A 21,427-nucleotide genomic window follows, 5' to 3' on the forward strand; every position below is an offset into this window, starting at 1 on the left:
TGTGAATTTGCAACAGAAGAAAATATCAAATGACTAAGTCTTGTTTGCTGCCAAGATGTCATAGTTGAAAAAGCACCATTTAGAAAAAATGAGTACCTCTAGAAAAATCTGCAATGTTCTTAACCAACCTGTTTTAGCTAGCTCCTTTGTTGCTGTTACCAAAAGACCTGACAAGAACAACAGAGATGAAAAAAGGTTTATTTTGGCTCACATTTCAGAGGTTCAGGCCATGGCTGGCTGACTCCATAGCTCTGAGCTGGAGGAAAGGCAGAGCATTGTGATGGAAAGACATGATAGGGGAAAGTAGCTCAGGACATGGCAATGAGGAGGGAGGGAGGGAGGGAGGGAGGGGGGGGAGAGAGAGAGAGAGAGAGAGAGAGAGAGAGAGAGAGAGAGAGAGAGAGAGAGAGAGGAAGGAAACTGTTCATCAGGGACAAAATATAAAACCCAAAAGCACAGCCCTAGTGACCTACTGCTTGAGATTGTGGCAGACCTTGGCATAAATCAGGTTGCTCATTCTGCAGGAATGCAGGATGCTGGAGTTAGGTGTCATGGAGGCTTCCACTGAGATTTTAAAGGAAGGTCTGGGAGGGCTGGCAAAGTGTACCAAGGTTGGAAGTCCTGTGGGCAGCCCAAGGATGATGCATGAAGATGTGAGAAGGAAGCCAAAGCTGTAGTGGAGACGCCTGAGATTAAGAGATACCTGTAATGTGGGATTTTGTGGAGGAAAGCTGGAAGAATAGAGCAGACAAGAGAGAGGTCATGTGGCCTGCAACCATAAAACTAGTAGAGCTACACAGCTCTTTGAAGAGATCACCACATTTGCCCCAGATGCTTGATGTAGAGCCACAGGTCTCGTTTGCCCACCTGGATTTTGATCTTGCTTTAGTCCCATCTCTTCTTTCTATGTGCCTATATCTTTATTTTGGGATGGAAATGTTTAGTCTGTGCCAATATATATTGGATATATGCAACTTAAAAATTTTTTTTTTTTAGTTGTTGATGGACACTTATTTATATGCATTGCTGAGAATTGAACCCAGTGCTTCACACATGCTAGGCGAGTGCTCTACCACTAAGCCAAAACCCCAGCCCCACAACTTGCTTTTGATTTTCACTCTCACAGTCAAGTTTCCCTTGCATGTCAGATGAGATTTTGGACTGGAACTTTTGGGTAATGCTACAATTAAAAAAAAAAAAAAATGTCGTTGTAGATGGATAGCATGTCTTTATTTGCTTATTTTTGTATGTGATACTAAGGATCAAACCCAGTGCCTCACATGCTAGGCAAGTGCTCTGCCACCAAGCCTCAGTTCCTAATGTTGGAATTTTTAAGACCATGGAAACTCTTGAAAATGAACTAAATTATATTTTGCATTGTGAGTTTTTGGGGGTCAGGGGTTGAATATTATGGATATGAAGTATTCCCCCCAAACCCATGTGTAAGATAATGCATCAATTTTCAGAGATGAAATGACTAGATTGAAAGTTGAAACCTCATCAGTGGATTAATCCACCAATCTGGATTAACTTGGTTGTAACTGTAGGCAGGATGCTGGGGACATGCCTTTAAGTTGTTCTTTCGGTCACAGAAAAGCAAAAGCTGACTAGAACACAACCCAAACTCTAAAGAGCTTAATAGTGGTAGCTTTGCTACATGACTACATTATAAAGCAAATCTCAATAAACTTGTTCTACCTCTTGACAATGAGCTTTCTGTCTGTCACTCATTCAACAAAGCATTTATGGAACAAATCTTCCTAGCCTGGCACTGCGTGTGTGAGGCTTTAGGGATCAACTTGCCCTTTTCCTCAAGGAGCTAATGTTCCTGTAATAGAACCTGAGTCACCATTGCTGCTTTTTATCTTCAGCCATAACAAGCAGAGGAAACAGGGGACCACAGGACAAGCTATTCCAGGTGTGCTGGGTGGGGGCTATTATGTGTTTAACTCCAACTATTCTAAGCACCATTAGTGGAAAATTTAAAATCAAAATGAGCGTAGGTAGATTTTACATGGGTGGGTTTCAGTTCGCAGAATTATAACCAAGAATGTGAGTTTTTGCATGTTGTTATTCTAGATTTGGGGGAGTGGGGACTAGGAAGTGCCAGCTTTAACGTCAAGCTATGAAATTACTTATTTTGTCCCACAAATTTTGAAGAAATTAAAAAAATGTAAAGAGGCAGAATATGGAAAACACACACCACGGAGTCAGGGTCAGGGTAGTTGTCTTTGAATCCTGGATAGTCACTTAACCTCTTTAAAACTGTTTTCCTCATCTGTACTTTATGGGCCTCATTTTTATATTGCTGAATTATCTTAAAGTGTTTGTAACCTGAACACAGCACATGAATTATATGGCTGCTGAAATAACTACTGACATTTAACAGTAATCTCAAGACTCTGGGAATAAAGTCAAAGACATTTTGTTGTCTGCAGTGTGTTCCTGAGAAGGTGCACAGAGTAGTCCCATGTACAACTTCTCAGCTGCCAACTGGTATGAGGACCTGTGGGCCCTAAGAGGAGGTTTCAACCAAGAGGCTCCATCCTGGATCTGCTGATCTGTATCAGGCAATAGGGTCAAATAGTCAAACCTGCTCCAAAGTGCATGTGTATAAGACAAGGCACTGCATAGGGCATGTTTCCCTTTGAGCCCTGTAGTCAGACAGTGGGATAATTTAGGGAAACAAGAGGTTAGGGATTTTTCTTTTTTTTTTTAAACAAGAAGTTTATTTAAACAACAAGATGCTTGACTTGAAAGGGAAACTATCTAGGAATCTTTTTTTTTTTTTTTTTTTAAGAGTAATTTACCCCTACTTAAAAACAGATTGCCCTACATGTATCAGCTATGTATAAAAAAGTTATAAAATTGTCCTCGGTTTTACCAAGATAAATGAAAAACATTAAAATTCTCCAATCGAACAAGGTAAGCAAGGATTTTTATGTTGTTCAGGTTTTTTTTTTGTTTTGTTTTTTGTTAAAACAGTGAGAGCAAAATAACTTACTGGAATATAAAGATAAGAGATGAATGAGCATGCCACTAATGGAAACAGGGGATAATTTCACAGAACCAGTATTTTTCCCCATCCCATCTCCATTTGATGTCAATCAAAACATATCATTGGCCATTTATTTAAAAAAATGCAATATGCTTGTGTACATGCACCAGTTACTTTATGTACAATACCTAAGGAATGGGGAAGAGGAAAATGAAAGAATAGAGAAAACTATACTGTAGTAGTCAGGATGTGGCGGAACCAAATTGCAGTTTTCTAATAAGAATGTATTCTTGGTCTGTAGGAACAGAGTTCTGAAGCAAAGTAGCGGGTTCCCTTTTTAGAAGACACTTCCTGTCTGCTGCCGGAACGTTATCAATTGTATCTTCATCCTCCATTTCCAACTGTGCAGGTATGTCTGTTTCATTCATTGGCTGCCCATCAAATCGGAATCTGATTTGCCTCATCGACAAACGCTGTCATTCACAATAGGCTTTCATTAGTTTACTAAGTGGTGTGTGCCTCTTAATCATCCTGCCCGCCACCTTCAAGTTAATATGATCGTTGTTCTCAGTCTTGACTCCTTCCTTGGGCTTTGTGTCAGCCATGGCAAGCACCGGAGTGCTTCACAAAAGAGATACCAGGTCCGCACTGAATGAGCCGAGGTTAAGGATTTTTGTGGCAATAAAGGGCTGTTTGTTTAAAGGCCTGCTTGGTCTAACTAGATCTCAATGCAACACTTCTCTTTTTCTTGCAATCAACAGGCCTTTGCACTAAAAGCAAGGAAATATGCCCTCAAGCAACTCAGGCTTTCTAAATATTAGTGATTCTAACTGGATTAAGTATTTCCACTTCCCATCCCTATGACTTTGTGAGGCTCAAATTCCCAGAAAGGCTGCTTGTTTAGACCACAACTCTTTAGTTATGTTGTAAGTCATTCCATTCTTCAAATCTGAGTAAATGCTAAAAACCTTCAAGATACTTGTAAAGATCCTTTGAATAGAAATATTTTCTGATTTACTGCATAGTAAATGAATTTTACAGTAACGGCAGACAGATCCTCATAGGTTCTCAGGATAAGGTTTTGTCAGCATTTCTTTCCTCAAGTTCTGGAGTCAATTCGTTGACATCTTGCCTTTTTGGGTTAGTGCCATTTTTTTTAAAAAAAATTGTCTCAGTTATAAAAATATGCTAGCCCTTGCAACAATTCCCTCCTAAGAGGAATGAAAATTAACTATAGTGAACTCTCCTCTGTAAGACAGCTCCAAATAAAACCAGTGAGCTACTTTTACCTTAAAGCCCTCAGACAACAGAGATGGTATATTCCATCTCACCTGAGGTTCTAGAGCAAATGTGTAATTAACCTTAGATCTTTGATGTTCTTTGACTGTTTCACTGTATTTTTACATTAATCGTTTTCTCCCAGATAAGAAAGTATCTTCTATGATTTTTATTTATTTATGTAAGAATGTCAATATGGGATACAGCAGGATCTAAAATTCAGTGAAAGGTACATAGTTTTGATGCTTTATTACATTTACCCAGCACTAGCAATTTGATTTGCTTTTCATTTTTTAAGCTTTTGACATCTTGTTTTCATTGAAATATTTAAATTTTAAAATTGTAATTCTTTTTTTAGGACTTCCCAATTGTCAACTTACATTATCTGAAATGATAGGGCTTTGAAGTCAATAATAAGAAAAAAGTTTCACAAAATTGACATTTTAATAAAAATTATATAACTAATGGAAATGGTGGCTAATCCTATTCTGTCCCTTCTATAAGAATGTTTTCACATAGTTGCTTTCAATGAATACATGGTCATACAAACTAAAGACTCAATTTCCAGTTGTTGTTGTTGTTCTTCTGTCACATGACAAAATCTGGCCAATAGGATATGAACCGAAGTTGTGCACGAATTTGAAGTGATCTCTTTCCCTTCCCACCTTTCTCCATTCTGCTTTTGGGAATGTGGTTATACTGCTCAACCACACTGGAATGTGCAAATGAGAGTACCACCTTCAAGGACAATGTAGCAAGAAACCTAATATATAAAAATGGTCACCAGAAAAATCTTGTGAGGCAAAGATGCTGTACCAGCTGACTTATATATGAAAGAAAATAAACATCTATTTTGTTTGAATCATTGTTAGTGTAGGTTTTGTTATATACAACCAAAACAAATCTTAATACAGAGGCTAAAATCTTAAATGCAGGCTGAAATCCTAATACAGAGACAATTTAGCAAAAGAGACCCCATCTCAAAGCATAGAAGGGCTGGGATATAGCTCAGTGGTCAAGTGCCCCAGTACCTAAACAAAACAAAGCCAAAAAACTCTTCAGTAATACTAACAACAACAAACACTTAAACATGTTTATTACATGCACTATCCATATATCATCCTGTGATAATCCTATGACGTAGGGTATACAGTTATCACCATTTTACAGATGAAGAAACAGGTTGAAGTAAACTTAGTAATTTCCCCAAAGTTGCCCTACCTAGTTGGGAGCAGAGCTATTTGAACACATATGGGTTTCCTTCAGAATCCAGGCCCTTGACCATAAGCTATTCTGTATCCCACTAAGAAAAATGGTCGAGCACTTGCCTAACAACGCACAGAGATCCTGGGTTCAATATCATGCATTGCTCCCCCAACCCAAGAAACCTCTAGTAATTATATGTTAAACCTTTTTCAGCCTATTCTAAGTGGTTCTATTTATTAGTTCATTCAATACAACACTCCTTCCTACTGGCTAGGCAATACTCTCACACATATTATACAAAAGAAATTAAGGCACAGGAAAATTATGTAACTTTCCCAAATGGACATTTAAACCCACGGCATGGCTATAGAGTCCACGCCTTTCCTTTTGTGCTGTGCCGTTTCCCTCAGCAGAGATTCTCTGTGGGGAGAGAGACTGCGCTCCAAGAAACAAGAATTTCCGCATATTGTCCCTTATGTTCATATTTAGACCCTCCATTTGCTTCTCTTTCATCTCATACTTCATCTCTAGTCCTAACCACTCAGCATTCCCTTCTGTTGATTCTGCATCCTGTCTTGACCATCTACCTTGCTTCAGCTATGGCTCTCACTAGGATTTGTTCATGCCTAGGACTTTTACAATAGTCTCCTGACTCGCTTGCCTATTTGTTCTTTTTCTCCCTCTAGTTCACTTTTGGTATAGTCAGATTCCTTTAACAACTTTTTTTTTCTTTTTATTTATTTTTATTGTAAACAAATGGGATACATGTTGTTTCTGTTTGTACATAAAGTAAAGGCATACCATTTGTGTAATCATACATCTACACTGGGTAATGGTGTTTGATACGTTCTGTTATTCCCCCCCCCGCACCCCTTCCACCCCTCTTTTCCCTCTATACAGTCCTTCCTTCCTCCATTCTTGCCAACAACTTAGTTTTTAAAAGAATACTCTGCTCAACATTTCTAGGATCTTTCTAGCTCAGAAAGAAATTCAAGCTTCAGTATAGACTAGAAAGCCCTGGCCCACTGCCAACCCAAACCTCAGCTTCCACCAAGCTTTCTCTGTATCAGGTTGCTCAGGCCTCACTGGCAACCTTGCAGCTGCTCAGAGAAACCAACCACAATCCCTTCACCTTTGCTCTTTGTTCTGCTTATATCTGCAGGAAGGGGAGCCACTCTTCACATCTTACCACACTGCTTCCTCATTTCATTCAGGTTTCTATTCAAAGGGCTTCCCTTCACACCCTATTTAAACCATACTCCGGTCACATCTCTCTCTAACCTGTTTTTTGTATAGTACTATCATCACTTGTCATAAAATATTTGTACATTGCCTACTTTCACAAAATAAGCTTCATGCAAGGAAAAATTATGTTTTGTTTCTTGATCTCACACCTAGAACTGCCGGCATATCAAAGGCATTTAGTTTGAGTGGGTGAACATAGAAAATCCACTTTTTATTTTAAACTCTTCTTGTTCCAGCCCATATGACCTTTGCAGATTGTCTTTTAGCTCTTCTAGTTCACAGTCAAGCTTCTTACATCTGAGTTTTCTCATCTTTTCTTGCCCTTGTAACCTTCTGCCCCCCTCTATCCTGCAGTATAGCTAGAGTTAAGATTCACTTGAAAACCAGTGAATTCAATGAAGTTTCTGGTTTTTATTTCATTTGTGCCAACCATTCTCTACTTCTATGCTATCTTTGAAATTACTTCTCTGGTTCTCCTCTTCCAGCTCTCATTGTTGCTTTCTGGTCTCCAACAATCCTTTAAAATCTCTTAGTAATGGAGGTGCTCTTTGCAAGTCTTTGGCTTTATCTAGCAGTTATTTCTTTTAAAATCTCAATCACAGTGATGGGCATTATTCTGCATTGTCTTTTCCATACTTTTGATTTCTTCAGATTTCCAGAAACAGATTTACAAGGCAAAAGATCCAACATTTTTAATAACTTTCTGAAAAGACTATAAAGTTTGCCATGCTGCTAAAAATGACCAGAGCTACTGTATTTCTCCCCTTGGAATGATAGTTGAACAAGCAAAATAAGAAAGATACAACAAAGGGGCAGAAAATTCCAGAATTCTACTAATAGGCAGTGAAAAGATTGGCCTGAGTAGAATAAAGAATGGAAGTCTGTCAGTTGGTAGAGTGCTTGCCTTGTAAGCACAAGGCCCTGAGTTTGATCCCCAGCACCCAAAAAAAAAAAAAAAGAATGGAAGTCTGAGAAAGGTCCCAACTGTTGTAAGCCTTTGATAATATCAAATATTTGATAAGCATTGATATACACAGATACACTTAAGTATTCCAGCATTTAAGGTACAGGATCAAAGGGAAAGGCCTGGAGCCAACTCACCATGCAATGGATCCTAACTTCCTTTCTCAGGAAGTTATATTTGGGCAGAAAATTATCAGCAAGGAAACTTTGTGAAACATGTATACAAATCTTGCAACTAAGAAACTATGCCTGAAAAGTTGACTGATGAAGTTTAAAAATGCTTTGTATTTTCCCACATCAGACCAAGAGACCTGGAAGTCCAACTTACCTCCTGGAATTTCCTATAAGATAGTAAAATGATGTCGGTGAGTAGAAGGCCTCTTCTGTTGGGCGGCTAATAAAGAATCTTGTTCTCCTAAACACGTGGGACCAGTATTCTTCCTGTCTGCAGTGAAGACCAGTCCTTCCTCTGGGAGATAAACACATCTTCCTTTTGGTTGGCTTGGGAATAGGCAGAGCCTGGCAGAACAGACTGCTTCTAATCTCCAAATGAAGAAAATGAAGATCTACAATGAAGCCTGTCTGCTTACGTAACCTGACCTAAGACCAAAACTGTTGTGTACTGCAGGGATGTTCCTGAGGGGTGGCCTCAGGCAGCATGATCCATCCCATAATTTGATTTCTTATCCCTCGACACAAATTCCTCTTTTTGAACTTTTGTTCTGTGCAACACAAATTCTCGTCCCTAGATTTTTTTCTCCAAGTAAATTTTCTAAAAGTGAAAATTACTGGATTAAGGGCATAAACTTTCATACCCTAGAGTTCCTAGAGTTTATCCAAAAAAGGTATATTAGCTTATACTTACCTTAGCCTTACATAAGCACTCAAACTCTGTACACTCTTGCCCACAGACTCTCTTCTCTTTCTTACACACATGCAAAAATGATAAGCAAAGTGGAATTCTATATATACCCAGTACACTGAAGAGTGGTTATGAAGAGGCCTAGATCCATAATATACGGGTTCAGGATCACAACTCAACCACTGAGTTGTTTAAAAAAAAAAAAAAAAAAAAAAAAAATCACATAGTACGTGACTCTCTAGGCCTCGATTTCCTCAACCATGAACGAATACATACAAAAACACTCAAGACGAGATTTACACTTGGAAAATGCCACTTGTTTTCATTTGAATTTTTAGTTACTAATGAAGATGAACTTTTCTCATTGGTCAGCATTTCTTGGTGAACTGTCATATTCCTTCCCCTTTCCTATTTGACTACAGAAAAACCACCTTTATTTTCTTAATCTTTATAATCCTTACTCTTTAGAATTTATTTTGATGTATGCTAGAAGGAATTCACCCTTTCCCCCACAGCAAGTATTTGGTGCTGGTAAAATTGTCTTATTCAATGGTCTTTACTTAACATATATTTTGGTGCAGGGGATTAAACCGAGGGTCTATTTGTCACTGAACTACACTCCTAGCTCTTTTACTCTTAGCATATATTTTAGCACCTATTATTAGGCTTCCTTTCCTATTCTGTATAGGAAATACTATTTAGGCCAGTATCACAATAGTTTAACTTACTACACCTTTATAAGACAGGGCGGACCCTCAGTTCCTCATTTCTTTTTTTTCTTTTTTGACCACACAAGGTATCAAGACTGTCTGTGATGAACTGTAAGTTCCCTGAATATTAGTAGTTGTCTTAAAAGATTAGCTTCTGGTGACAATTGTTATGAGTATCAAGCAATGAGCAAAGCAATCCTTGCACCAACCTTAGGCCAAATTGCCAGGCTTCTTGAGATCTCTCAGTGAGTCTTTTCCCTTTAACTGCAGTGTTTCTTCCTCTGTTCAGACCTTCAAGCTGCCCTTTAATACATAATAAGGAAGTGAAACGCTTTCAGTTCTTACCTTATTTCAAGACAAAAATGACCAGAAAGATGCAGACTTTATATTGTGCTTTCTAGGACTAGTCACTATGCTAGTTGGCAGTACTAATGTGGTATGCTTGATACTTCCAGATAAAGGGTTCTTCAAAGAATAAGGAAATCAACTTCCTGGGTAGTCTTGAGTCAAGGTGAGTAGTGGGGAGTAGAAGGCTATATTTACTTCTTATATTCCTATGATTCTAGTTAAGGGTATGATAATTTAGTGCTTTTTTATCATGAGCAGAAGAAAGCAAAAAGCAAACCAGGTTCAGAGGAGGTATGTAGGGTACTTGACTGGGAAAGGCTCAAAAGGACCATGGTTGTTGGTTCCCAAGGTGAGTTTCACAATTTTTTAAATTTCAAAACTAACTTTTTAGGCTAGGGTTATAGCTCAGTGTTAATATCCTTAGCATGCACAAGGTCCTGAGTTTGATCTCCAGCACAAAGAAGCAGGGGGAAAAATTTTCCTTTTCTAACAGGGAGAAGAAAAGTTTATTAAGCAAAAGTTTCCATAAGAAAACTTTTTATAACCTCACTGTTCTTTTTTGTCTGCCTATTAAGTGGTTTGACATACTCTGCCTCGAGACAGTCACATCTATTTCAAAAGAAATATTCTAGAAAAAAATTTTATACAACTTTTTGACAATGCAGTTCCATACAGCATAAAAACTACACCTACATACAACATTGACAATGAATGGGACATTAATAAGTGGTTTTGCTAACAGTGACTAGAAATTCTAGCTAGAGACTTAGAAAACATTTGTGATTGATGATACTTCAAATAGAACATCACTACTTAATATTAGCATAGAATGACTTTAAGGCTTTCTGAGAGAGACTGTAGTGAGGAAGATACAGAAGTCTTTCTTTTCAGAGGCTACTCAGAGCAGAATTATGAAAGGACAATCGTGGCAGAACAAAGATCTAGATGGGCTGTAGAGACTGCTGAGGCGGCTTCTTTCTTGGAAGGCAAGAGTGAATCCATCTGGCAAAGTGCTGTAGCAGTTCCAAATATTTTGTGGCTCAGTCATCACTAGCACACAGGAGCAGCACTCCCTCTGAACGAACAGATTTTGTTTTATGGAAGTTTGAGGAAAAAATATCTGCATCAGTACTGAATTTGCAAGTAGGTTTGTGAATGACAACGGCCAATAGAAGAACCTTGAAATTACCTTAAATTTCAGCTGAAGCAAAAATATTAGTAAAATTAACAAAGCACACTGGCTGAAGAATATATTTTTCCAACCATGGCAAATTTTATGTAGTCATTATCAATGCTTTTAATCCATTATGTACTCTGAATTCTATTTACTATTCAATATGCAATATGATACAAAAGTTTCTTTGGAAGACAAAATCATATGCACTAGTATGTAAAACTCAAAAGCATTTTCTCTCTTAAACTTACCTGACTAAAGACATCTCATCAGAAGGCAAAAGTGAATAATTTTAATAAGTATACTTCAGCTTATACTAGAGTCTAGAAGGTTACAAAACTGTACAGATTAATCTTTTTAAAAATTTAAATAAAACAGATTTTATATTTTGTTAAATTAGCAAATATAATCACCTGGTACACTTTTATTAGCAAATAAATGATGATACTGATGACAAAAAATAGGAAAAAAAAAAAAAAAAAAAGAAAGAAAAAAAGAAAAGAAAAAGAAAAAACAAGAAAGAAAAGAAAAAGCACCTCAGACCAGAATACCATAAACCAAGTTTTGTGGAAGCTGCATTTTTTTATTTGAAAATCCACCCATTTTGCTAACATACATTTTAATATTGTAAACAAAAATAGAATCTGCAGAGACAATGCAACAAGTATGCTTAAACTCATGTACAGAATTGCTTTCCTACAACAAACTGTCCTTCTTAAGGCCCCTCTCAACCCAAGCGTTAAGATGTATTTACACAAAGCACCGATCAACAGTGCAGTTTAATTCTTCATTAACTAAACTCTTGGCTAGACATTAACTTTAAAGATACTATTTCCCCTTATTTAAAAGGTACATGATCATAACATGGCACAAGCCAAATAAAAAGTTCAAGGATTCCCCCCACCCCCTCCCCTGATAACACCTCCTAGAGTTTTACTGAAAAGAAGGAAAGTCTTGAAGTGAAAGCAATTCCTCACATTCATTTTGGAAAGGCCCTAATGTCAAATGGAAAATAATGACATGCCAAGCACAAAGCAGTAAAGATCCTTCCCAATGCACTAATGCTGAATTTAAAATGTAGTGCTTTTCCTAGTCAGTGAACTGTTCCCTTGCAAAATCCTAGGCACAGAATTGACTATAAGGATTAATGCATTTGTAATGCTTTCCTAAAGCCCACAGAGACCGAGAACTCGTAAGAGACTCAGATCTGTGGACTTGCCTTAATATATTTAGTGCTCTGTATGTCAGCTGAAAAGCATTCTGAATCAGATTCATTCTTGTGGATAAAAATCAAACATACTGTATACATCCATACTCATTTTAATAAGGAAGTTTGATATAATATTAATGTTATGTAAAATTGATAATCATAAATAAATACAAATACTTAAGGAATGTCTACTGCAAACTGAATATAAATTTTTTAAAAAGAAAAATTAATTTCAGTTAAGGTTTCTGTATATGTGAGGACTGGAGAAAAGAAAAATAATACATAATTAAGAACTGTGATTTTGATCCCCCAATGAGTCCTGTTGAAATACAGTAAAGGACACAGCTCTTCTCTCCAGGCAGCTTTTCCAAATACAAATTTCACGCTTTCCAAATAAGGGCTTTTCTTGGTAGGTTATTGATTATGGGTATTAATAGGAGTTGAAAGAACTGAAGGGTTAGTCACCAAAAAGACAGAGCTTAGTCTTAAATCATGGCAATTCTTGGCTTTATAAAGTGTATCGGTACGTTCTATAAACTAGTCCCAATTTCCTTCGTGGGCCTTTACTGTGTTACTGTAGCATTCTAATGGAAGAAGAGTTTAAGAGACAGCAGTTTGGATTTTGCTGGAAGTAAGGATTCGCCACTTGAGCACTTGTCTTTTTGGAATAATTCCATTCTCTTTCATCTAGTTACATAAACTGTATCTGGAAAAAAAGAAAGAAAAAAGACAAGGAAGTATGTAAGTTAATTCACTGCATTATGGAATATCCTGTCACAAATAAAAATGTTTTGTGGCCTTTATCATTCAACTGGCCAGAAGAGAGTACAACATACTTATCACAAACCCTAATTACAAAATAAAGTCAGTATTATTAACTTTTGTGCCTGAACTCAATATTTGAAGCATAATTATAGGGACAGACTTTCAAATATCTAAGTACTAAAACTAAGGAAATGCTTGGGGGAAAGAAAAGAAAGTAAATCAACAAGCTGTTTTTCTACAACAGGTTCAAACCATCTATACAAGCGCAAATATTCCATGTAAATTATCATTTGGGAAATCAAAATGCAATTTCCAAATGATATAAAATTACAGATAATAAAAGGAAGAATGTTATGCTAAGTCATATCTTTACTAATACTAATTAAGATCTGTAAGATCTATAAAGAAATACTTTTCAATAGGAATCAATGTTCACTCAAAGATAACTTCCCTGATGATTTCTCTAAAACTGCTTATCCAAAGATATTACTGAGGTACATGTTTATTAATTTGCCAAATAAGAAGAGTAGAAACTCATAAAGAACTAGCAGGTAAATGTAAACTGAGGGCCAGAGCACCAAGAAGATCAAATTATACTGTCTTCCAGGAAACAAAGGCAATGTGACTCATATGTGGAATCCTTCTAGTTGAAAGGGCCTATGTAATCCTTTGCCCTTAATTTAAAAACAAGCTGTTTAAAAAATAAATAAATAACTTGCTGTTTTTAAAAGAAAAGGCACACATAAAAGAAATCAATTGAAATCAATTCTTCACAATTAATAAACTAATAATGCTCCCAGTCAATCTCTAATACAATATTTAAAATTATGGTGTTCTCTACAATTCTTTCAAGATTTGCTAAAATGCCTAATTTTTAAGGGTGGTATTTGATCTCATCCATTTGCTGTAAGCAGTGGATGCTTCTACGTGAAAGATGGTCCTTTGATTTCACAACTTCTAATTATGTTAAAGATATTTTAAAAAGTTGTTTCTCTTTATGTCCTATCTTAATCTATTTTTATTCTTCATCAAAAGAACAGAGGAGGTGGCAGAGGAGAAGCAAAGGGAACCTAGAGTTCTTTAAAGAAACAGGAGAAGAAGAGTGGATTGTGGTAAATGTTTGGTAATTTTTAAAAAGTATTTAAGTCCCCGTCTCCCCCAACAAGCAGCAATACCTAAAGTGATTTATAAGAAATCCTCCAAAGAAAGCTCTGCAAAAGGGTCCTTTCCTGAAGCTCTGTGAGGACTGTGACTGGAGGGGCTGGATGCTGCCGACAGCTGGGGGAAAGAAGACAGAGAGAGGGAAAGAAAAAAAGATCTCAGAATGACAGAACATGAAAGCAGAAAATGTAATGAAAGAAGAAGTGGTTTTTGTTTTGTCACCTTTAATAAACATAAAGGCAGCCTTTGTAGAAAATGGAATTAAAACAAAAGTTTTAGTCACATGTCAAGTTAAAGGGTATCCAATGGCATGTGTTTTCCAGAAAACAAATTCATGTTTCTGAAACTTCAAAGAAAGTCTTTTACCCAAAAAGGTCAATATAAGCTGACCTGTGGTTAAGACTTTTAATGTGTGAGAGGGTAGGGAGGGTACAGGAGACAGGGTACATAAACACATGCTTGTGCACATGTTTAAACTGAGTAAAGATGGCTCCTTTCCCCAGGCTATCTGTCCAAAGCTGTATGAACTCTGACCTTAGTCCGGATCCAACATATCTAGCTGTAATACTTTCCCCTTCCTTTAGGGAAAAAGTTAATATGGAGTTGTCTCCTGCCTGTTTATCTTGACAATCTACAGCTGATGCATATACTGTAGGTGAAAGGGATCCTGGAGTTCACCTAGTCTGAAAGTCCACATACTACACCAGAATAAGGGGAACACCTAAGATTGTTGAATCTGCTTCTTTTTTGAATATATTTGCTTGATTCTCAAATCTACCCCATCCTTTAATATATTACAAGGTAGTAAGATCACTGAACTTAGTACATATCTTTGGTGCTCTCCCAAAGATACTTCTGAAGAACCAAGATGTTAATTTTCACATGTATCTCTTTCAACAAACTGACATATGAATATTTTTAAAGCCAACATGAAGAACTTCAGTTTGGAAGAAATTTTTCATTCTTTTTCTCCCTCTATACAGGATTGCAGAGAGTACAAGCATAGGACTATTATGAAATGAGTTGTTTTTAGGGATGTTCAACTAAGCATTAAATCAAAGTTCACAATGGGAACAGTTTCAGTCCAAACTTCCAACATTCAAATCCCATAAAGAATTTCAAGCCATAAAACCCTTTTTGGTGGTCTAAAATGATCGCCTTTCTTTCTATATTTTTACCTATTAAAAAAAAAAAAGTAAAAGAAAAGTACCATAAAGAATGAGTAGATAATAAGTTTTTGTAAATATTATATCACCAGTATAAGCAATCTGTTGTTCTGGACATAAAGATCAATTTACAAGATTAGAAATTACCATCAGTTTTACTGGTGGTAGAAATCATTTTCCTATTCTATTTCTTGTTTCAGAAATAAATGTTCAAAGACAATGAAAAAGATGACAGAATCATGCAGGCAGCTACGGATGGGAGACAGGGCTGCAAGTCTAGGTTGAAGTTTCAAACATCATCCATGTAGGGACAGACTAAAGTATAACTTTATTGGAAAGACAGCCCCATCTTTCCCCTGTAGCTCAAATATGGAAGCCCATTCAGAAATGGAACGACTCCAAGTAGTCATTAGTTACTGAACAGGAAGACAACTTTCACATTATCTCCATTATTAACTGGATTTCTTTCCAAAGCAAATTTTCTTTCACTTAAAGGTAAAACAGTAAACTCTGCTCATTACAGACCACACCCAAAATCACAAATTTCCTATGAGAGCTTCACACTAAAATGTCTTCTTAAATCACTTTTGAGGGGAGCAGTTTGAAGACCTGATAGCCCCACAAACAGATGCCCATGAAGAATGCAGATAAAACAAGACAAGATTATTCTTTGAAATATATTCTATGAGCATGCTGGTAGAGAGAAGTCCAAGAGGCCTACAATGTTAAACAGGATCAATATTCCTTGGGAAAAAGTACTGATTTTTAACTTCTACTAAACTCTGTTAGTCTCTTAAAAATTGGTAAGACAGACACACACACACACACAAAGCACTTAGCCAAATTAAAACATGACTGATGCCACCAATGAGAAAACTATACTTAATATACCTGCAATAAGTTTCTAATCATAAATATTCATCTGAAACAGATTAAAAAATAGTCCAGACTGGTGTGGCTACTGCACAGTTCCAAGGACTGTGATGCCCAGACTTTAACTACCTGATCCTACCCTTTTCCAGCACCAGTACCAAAGCAGAGATACCCATGCACTGGTGAGAAAGCAGTCAGTTCAGCAATTAAATAAGGAAAGAGAAGGAAAGGAAGAGGTTGCTCATATTACTGGTCAGGAAAAGCAGGAAAAATAAAAGACCATGATGGGATCCTAATAGGTCAGAAACAGTAGGATTTTAAAAGTTTGAATGCAAGTCCCCTGAAACTTTGAAAGCTAAACTTCCTTTACTTAATATTCTTCCATTCTCCTTTTCTTTTGTTTTGTTTTGGGGGGTACTGTGGATTGAACCCAGGAGCATTCTTCCTCTGAGCTACATCTCCAATCCTTTTTAAGACAAGGTCTTATTAAGTAGCTGAGAATAGCCTCAAATTTGCAATTCTCCTGCCTCAGCCTCCCAAGTCACCAGGATTACAAGAGTATGCCACCGTGCTGGGCAGCTGACAATCCTTTACTTATCATTCTTTGAATTAATTTAATAACATGCTATAAGGTTGCTAAGGAACATAAAAATGACATAAAATAAACCCAGAACACTGCCTGTTACACATTCAATTCAAATTATATTCTCTATTCCAAAATTACCAGATTAAAAAATTAGTGAAGCTATCAATCTGCTCAAATTAAAGTGGTCTATACAGCATACAAATAAAAATACAAAAATTGACAACTGATGATGGTATCTTTTAGGGAAAATTTCTCCACCACTCTCAACAGTCTTTTAAAACTACATACATACTATATGTTTATATATTTATACATGAAAAAAATACATTTTATTATTATCAAAAATCTTGGCTTTTATTTCACAGCAAAGACTTTCATTGTATTTAACACAGTAAAGATAGTACAGAAATTATAAACTTAATAAAGACAAACATACCTAAAGAAATTTAAAAATATATAATTCTATTGCTAGACCAAATCTCATAAATAGAAATATTATTTTATGAGGTTTACCTTCATTATACTTCTATTAAACACCAAAAAAAAAAAAAAAAAAAATACACACACAAAAGAATGAAAGGAGGGGAAAAAAAAAGAAAATTTCAGTTAAAACAAGAAAATAAGAGTAGTCTCATAAAGCTAGGCTAGTGCAATCAAAGGCTTCAGAGAGGATTAAAACAGACTACATTCAGAGCAAATTTTCTAACATATCATTGGCTCTTTTAGGGAAGCCACTTTGCCAAGTCTTTACATTTACAGTCACCCAAGTCTTTACATATTCAGTCACCCAAAAGCCTAAGTAAAAAATCTAATGCTATAGAGACTCACTTTGCCTTCATTGAAGAAACAAAGACAACATCTCAAGAGAAAAATGGATACCGTTCATTTGCCTAGCATGACTGAAGAGCATTTTGTAGAAAGATAGAACTAAAATTTTAAATCTCCCTTTATGGCTGTTTTGAGTATTAAATGGTTAAGTACTCAGCATGTTGCCAGGCATAAATTAGAAATTTAAACATTAATTCAATCTTCCCTAGCACTTACCATCAAATCCATGCACATAAGAGGTCCAGCTCAAATGTTTTTGAGTCTGCATTGCTCTTGCTCTTCCACTGTATTCTTAGCACTTTAGGTCTCTCTTAAGGGTTTCTCTTAAGTATCTATTAGTTACTTTGCTTCCAAACTACACTTCACCTTTAGAATTCTTAGGTGCAGGTAACATCTCTTACCTGTTTCTTGTCTCAACAATTAACAGTGACATATAAGTATTCTAAAATTTGTTAAAATTATTGGGGGGGGAGTGTTGTAACAGGGATTGAACCCTGGGGGCACTTAATCATTAAGCCACATCCTCAGCCCTTTTTATAATTTTTATTTTGGGTCAGGGTCTCGTTAAAGTTGTTTAGAGTCTCACTAAGTTGCTGAGATTAGCTTTGAACTTGCAATCCCCCTGCCTCAGTCTCCCAAGTCACTGGGATTTATAGGTGTGCATCACTGTGCCCAGCTAAAATGTGCTAAATTTTGAAAATGGCCTCCAAAGTAGAATATGAGAAGAAAGTAGAACTTCTCTATTTTAAAATGTAGCCATTTAAAAACAGGAGGATCTCAAGTTCAAGGCCAGCCTGGGCAACACAGCAAGACCCTGTATCAAAATAAAAACTAAAAAGGGCTGGATGCGGCTTAATGGTATAGTGTACTTGGGTTCAATCTCCAGTAACCCTCCCAACTAACAAATAAACAAACAAATAAATAAAAATATAAAAAGGGCTGGTATGTAGCTCAATAGTAGAGTACACCTGGGTTCAATATCTGGTAACACAAAAAAGTCTATATTTAACATGTTTTTTAAATGTATGTAAACATAAAATTGCTATAGAATTATATTAATATAACCCATAAATACACATCTACTGAAGGTACATACTAGCTATAGGTTGAATGCCTGTCTGCTTTAAAACTCATGTTGAAGCTTAGTTGCCATGGTAACAGTATTAAGAGGCAGAATCTTTAAGAGGTGTTTAGGTTGTGAGGGCTCTGCCCTCAGCACTGGCTGATGTTGTTATGTGGGATAGGGAGGGAGTTAAATTTTCTTTTCTTCTTTAAAAGATTTTAACCTTTATTTTATTTATTTATTTACTTTATATGGTCTGAAAAATGGAACCCAGTGCCTCACCCATGCTAGGTAAGTGCTCTATAGCTCCCTAGGTTATGACCCTAGCCCTAAACTTTAAGGAAAAAAAAAAAAAAACATAATCATCATTAAAATTCAATAAACCTCCATATTCACTGCCAATTTCAAATATTTTTATTTGATCCATATACTAACTTATAAGGTCTACAAAATAATATCACAACTTTACAGATAGCAAACAAGCTTAATGAATTTACACAGACAATTTATCCTGCAACACACTGTCAGTGAGGAATCAAGTTGGGACTGTTATTTGTTCCAACCTGGCCCCTGGAGATGTGGCTCAGCAGTAGATACTGACTGCCTGGCAGGCATGAGGCCCTGGGTTCAATCACCAGGATTCCCCCCCACTCCATAAAGTATCCCTCCCAAAGATATGCTCAAGTCCTTTTATCTCTGAATACTTATGAATGTGACCTGGTTTGGAAAAAAGGTCTTTGTGGATGTAATAAAATTAGGATGTGCTAATTAGGATGGGCCCTAACCTGCTGACTGGTGCCCTTGTAAGAGGATATGTGAAAGCAGAGACACATAGAACACCACTCTTCACAGGCAGATTGAGAAGCTACAGCTGCAAACCATGAAAAGACTGGGACCACCAAAAGCTTTAAGCAAGAACGGATCTTCCTCTGGAGGGTTCTGAGTGGGAATGGTCCACTTCATTTCAGACTGCCAACCTCTTGAACTGAGAGCAAATACATTTGTTATTTTAAGCCACTAAGTTTGTGGTACTTTGTTATGGCAGCCCTAGGAAATTAATACAGACCCTGTAATGTAGATCTACTGACTTCAAAGCTGGTAGTTCCCTCCTAAAACCTACTATTTCTATTAATTTCAACTTAGCTAAAAGTTATGGCTATAGTAACCTATAGGAAAAGGTTAAAGGGAAAACAGAATTTATATTTTAATTAATTAATTAATTAATTTTGGTGTAGTGCAGGGAATTAAACCCAGAGCCTCAGGAGAGCTAGGCAAGTGCTCTACACCACGAAGCTCTATCTCCAGCTCATATATATATATATTTATTTGGTGGGGTACCAGGAACTGAACTCAGGAGCACTTGACCACTGAGCCGCATCCCCAGCCCTATTTTGTATTTTATTTAGAGACAGGGGTCTCACTGAGTTGCTTAGTTCCTCACTTTCACTGAGGCTGGCTCTGAACTCATGATCCTCCTGCCTCAGCCTTCTGAGTCACTGGGATTACAGGTGTGCGCCACTGTGCCCAGCCCAAAATATTTTTAAAAGAAACTTTTTTTTTTTTGGTGCTGGGGATTGAACCCAGGGCTTTGTGCATGCGATACAAGCACTCTACCAACTGTTAGACAGTCAGTACATTCCCATGCTTTCTATACACACAGTGCTATATGGCCACTGATGTTCATTATGAACAACTTCAGTCACCGAAGATATTAAGAACACTTTCTGGTTTCATTATCATAAGAAATTAGATTTTTACCTTTAAAACAATGTACTCAGCAAAAATGTAATAAGCAAGGCCTTATTTTACATGTTGTCTTATTAACAGAGATCAGCAGATGGGACTCCTAACATTTTAGGTATACATTGGGAGTTGTAGAATTAGTTTTTCATCTATGGTACTAAATCTCAATTTCCAAAGTAAATTCTCTCATGTTATTCTGTAAGTGGGCAAGGATAAATGACACAACACACTGCTGACAAGGCAAAAAAACCCTTCTTTACAGAAAACAGCTGGACAGATCACAGCTGATAGTTGAGGTACTACCAACATTCACAATTAACGTATCAAGAAAGTCAGATAACATCACCACACCCTCAAACTAATCCTAAAAGCAAAGGGCCATTGGTTCTTATGCCACATTTTGCAAGAAATGAATTATTCTAACATCTAAAGTTAACAGTGCCCCTATTTACAAGGGTAAAAAGACTTACAACAAGCCACTGTTTCCTTTAAGACATTTAACTGATGTAAAAACTTATCTAAAATTGGCCACTACAGACAAAGACATCTGTCATTTTGCATCTTAAGCCCTATCTTCCCTGAACAAAACTGGTAGTCCTCCATACAAAATGACTAAGACCAATCAAGAAACCAACAAAACTTTTAATACTATTTTAAAATTAAATAAATGCCTGCCAGGTGTGGAGGGCATACACCTCTCCGTGACTTGGGAGGCTGAGGCAGGAGAATCTCAAATCTGAGGCCAGCCTCAGCAACTCAGACACTGTCTCAAAATAAAAAATGGACTGAGGACATATCTCAGTGGTTAAGCATACCTGGGATCAAACATTGGTACAAAATAAATAAATGAATAAATTTAACATTCTGTACTTTTGGAGAAATAAAAAGACTGATATGGGATCAATATAAGAACATCACAGGAACAACAATTCTCCATACTCCCCAAAAAGTATTAACAGTATTGAACACTGCCATATAAACTTAATTCATTAAAACAAGAGTTATTTCATATCACAGTGGCTTTCAAAAGAAAACCGAAACTAGTTAACTATCTTCATGTCATAGCATAACAGCTGCACACTGCAAATGTGGGGTTTACAAACTATTGGTTAGCAATGGATATTCCAATTTATATAAAACACCAGTAATATTACATAAAGCACCAGTAGAAGAAGGCATAAGAATCTCTGTTCTTCCCAACTTAATAAATAGACACATTATCAACCTATTATAAGTGATCAAATGCTG

The 21,427-nt window shown here is 36.6% G+C and overlaps 1 protein-coding gene across 12 annotated transcripts in view; it reads right to left on the reverse strand.

Moving 5' to 3' along the window:
* Positions 1-11,346: 11,346 nt before the first annotated feature.
* Picalm (phosphatidylinositol binding clathrin assembly protein) overlaps positions 11,347-21,427 on the reverse strand; it is a 100,166-nt gene continuing 90,085 nt past the window's right edge. For 11 of the 12 annotated variants that reach the window (XM_047519414.1, XM_047519413.1, XM_047519412.1 and 8 more), the window contains 2 exons: positions 13,935-14,037; positions 11,347-12,700 (listed from right to left, as the gene is read on the reverse strand). In XM_047519414.1, the coding sequence (XP_047375370.1) occupies positions 13,945-14,037 (93 nt within the window). In that variant the 3' untranslated portion in view covers positions 11,347-12,700; positions 13,935-13,944. The remainder of the gene's footprint in view (positions 12,701-13,934; positions 14,038-21,427) is intronic. The other variant, XM_047519415.1, reaches the window with a different exon arrangement.

The sequence above is a fragment of the Sciurus carolinensis genome, chromosome 11 (assembly GCF_902686445.1).
Source record: "Sciurus carolinensis chromosome 11, mSciCar1.2, whole genome shotgun sequence".
Lineage (NCBI taxonomy): Eukaryota > Metazoa > Chordata > Mammalia > Rodentia > Sciuridae > Sciurus > Sciurus carolinensis.